The sequence below is a fragment of the Lithobates pipiens genome, unplaced genomic scaffold, assembly GCF_037356315.1.
Source record: "Lithobates pipiens isolate NorthernLeopardFrog02 unplaced genomic scaffold, aLitPip1_a1.2 Scaffold_28, whole genome shotgun sequence".
Classification (NCBI taxonomy): Eukaryota; Metazoa; Chordata; class Amphibia; order Anura; family Ranidae; genus Lithobates; species Lithobates pipiens.
In genome coordinates this window covers 169667419-169669966 of record NW_027507789.1, presented here as the reverse complement: position 1 = coordinate 169669966, position 2548 = coordinate 169667419, and the positions used below count along the sequence as shown (strand labels likewise).

General features: G+C 41.9%; 1 protein-coding gene across 1 annotated transcript; it reads right to left on the bottom strand.

Annotated features, from left to right (window-relative positions):
* Nucleotides 1-452: 452 nt before the first annotated feature.
* On the bottom strand, nt 453-2265 carry LOC143934922 (uncharacterized). The gene is made up of 2 exons (XM_077458485.1): nt 1557-2265; nt 453-1277 (listed from the first exon to the last, which is right to left on the bottom strand). Exons 1-2 carry the CDS (start codon nt 2016-2018, stop codon nt 753-755), a joined length of 987 nt encoding a protein of 328 aa, XP_077314611.1. The 5' UTR covers nt 2019-2265; the 3' UTR covers nt 453-752.
* Between the last annotated feature and the right edge of the window lie 283 nt (nt 2266-2548).

Here is a 2548-nt window from a genome sequence, read left to right as displayed (position 1 = left end):
CTAATTTTTTTTACTCCATATTTTTGGTACAATTCTTTACCATGTTTTTCTTGTGATCTCCATATTTAATTATTCTGTCAATTAAAACCCCCCCAAAAAAAAAAGTTGTTAACTTGACCGAATAATTAAATATGGAGATCACAAGAATAAAAATGTTAATGATTTCACCCAAAAATATTGATCAAAAAATTACTCCAAAAAAAAATAAAAAAAAATGAAAAAATGTTGGTGACTAATTTTTGGCCTACATATTTTTGGTACAATTCTTGACCATTTATTTTTTATTGTGATCTCCATATTTAATTGTTCCGTCAAGTTAAAACCAAAAACGTTATTTTTTTTTTTTTTTTTTTCATTACCACAATAACCTTTTTATTTTTATTCTGGTGACAAGTTACCACAATAACATTTTTATTTTGTTTATAACCTCAAGGAGGTTAGTGTCCCTTGTTAATTTCACATTGTCTTTTATAGAAAGGTATTTGACCAAAAAACACATAGGCAATTATATTTTCAAACAAAAATATCCATTTATTCTGGTTCTACAAACAAAAAAATGAAGGCAACACTGGAGAAAATTGTGACATTTCTGTAGCCTTTTGGCCCCAGGGCAAACGTGAAACTATGTGGACAAGAAAATTCAAATTTTACAAAATCAAATATGGTCCCAGAATCCCAGACATCAAGAGCAGCATCAGATGGTATATATGTCCCCAGGCTGTGGTTGGTCGGACCAGAGTGAAGCCAGGTCATCACCTTCTTCTCTTCGCTCCACCCTTCACTGCACCCTTCCCTGCAGACTTCCCTGTAGCCTTCCTGGGAGGCTGTGTCTCCGATGGTGGACTCGTGGCAGGAGGAGGAGGAGGAGGAGGAACAGGAGGAATTTGCTCCACAATAGTACTGTTGGCTGATAAATCTCCACTGAACCCCTTCTGTAAGGACAGGAAAATCAGCCTTTCGCAGTGGAGACGTTGGCCCATCTCTAGTTGCTGGAGCCGGCTGGCAATGTAGCAGCCGTAGGCCTCTTCTGCGTCAGGGGGGCTGTTTAAAACATTAGTCGCCTCTCTAATGAGTCGCAGGGATTCCTCCTGTGCCTGTGTATTTTTTTTGGCCCTTTTGGATGGAAGACGGAGGGGAGGCACTTGAGAAGTCGTCATCCTTCTACTAGGCCCGGCCACCTCCTGCCTGACAGAGGGCATGGACTCCTCCTGGCTGAGAGTGGGCATAGCCTCCTCCTGCCTGCCACTTTCCTCACCTTCCTCCTGGCTGAGCTCCTCCTGTGTATAAAAAAGGGACATTGTTTTAGTTTTTTGTTCATCAATCCTAAACATTTTTCAGCTCCTGACTTCAAAATTCGGTTAATACATATAAAAGAGTATCATTATGACACCACTATTTCTTGTTTCTGCTGGTGACAAACATTTGTGGCCACTACTGTAAATTGATATGTCCAAATTTTAACTATTTTTTAACATCAATAATAGCGTACAAATTCGAATAACATCTAGTTAACATCATTAATATTCTGAATCTCACTATTTTTGATAAAAAAATACCTGGCTCCAGCTGGGTGCATCCGCTTCCTCCAGGATGGAAGGCTCATCAGCCTCTGCTGAGGTGGAGGGAATGCTGCAGGGAAGGGTGGAGGGAAGGGTGGAGGGAAGAGTAGAAAGCGACTCCCTGGGTTTATATCGGTCGTCCAGGAACCGTAGCTTTTCAAAGTACCACAGCCTGGGAACATACACATCACCTGGTGCTGCTCCTGATGTTTTGGATTGTTGTATTTTCCTCTTTTCCTTTCGGAACATATTTTGCAATATTTGAATTTTCTTATCCACAAAGTCCACGTCTGCCTCTGGGATCCAAGGCTGCACAAATGTCACAAATCTCTCCAGTGTTGCCCTCCTTACTTGTTTATTAAAATAATCCTTGTTCTTGGTATGCCACAGATTAGACATTTCTTTATACTTGTCTATAAAGAGACTTAAAAATTCTGGATCCCGGAATTTTTGATTCATTTTTCTGCAAGACAATACACAAGCCAAAAAACATAATGTTAGCTCAGACTCTCCTAATCTTAGCCCAAGATAGACTCCAGGATCTGCCACTTATTTGGGGAAATGGTTTAAACTTACCTTCGTTTTTCTTGCTCCCAACTTCTGTTCCTATTTTCGCAAACGAACATACGACATGTGATTTTTGTCGTTATATACAGTGCGTCCGCGTAGAACTACGCCTGCGTTGCCCGCCCCTGACGTTCTTTTAGTCAAGTTCATGGTTTCCCGCCCTTTCTGCGCACTTAACGTCCGTACGACATGTGCATTTTGGCGTAAGACCCAGTGCGTCCGCGTAGAACTACGCCTGCGTTGCCCGCCCCTGACGTTCTTTTAGTCAAGTTCATGGTTTCCCGCCCTTTCTGCGCACTTAACGTCCGTACGACATGTGCATTTTGGCGTAAGACCCAGTGCGTCCGCGTAGAACTACGCCTGCGTTGCCCGCCCCTGACGTTCTTTTAGTCAAGTTCATGGTTTCCCGCCCTTTCTGCGCA

Bases quoted from the DNA above. Each gene is read 5' to 3' on its own strand.
- LOC143934922 (XM_077458485.1), bottom strand. From the start codon at position 2,018: ATGAATCAAAAATTCCGGGATCCAGAATTTTTAAGTCTCTTTATAGAC. The intron at 1,278-1,556 runs GTATTTTTTTAT...TTTTATACACAG, and splicing joins ATGCACCCAGCTGGAGCCAG to GAGGAGCTCAGCCAGGAGGA.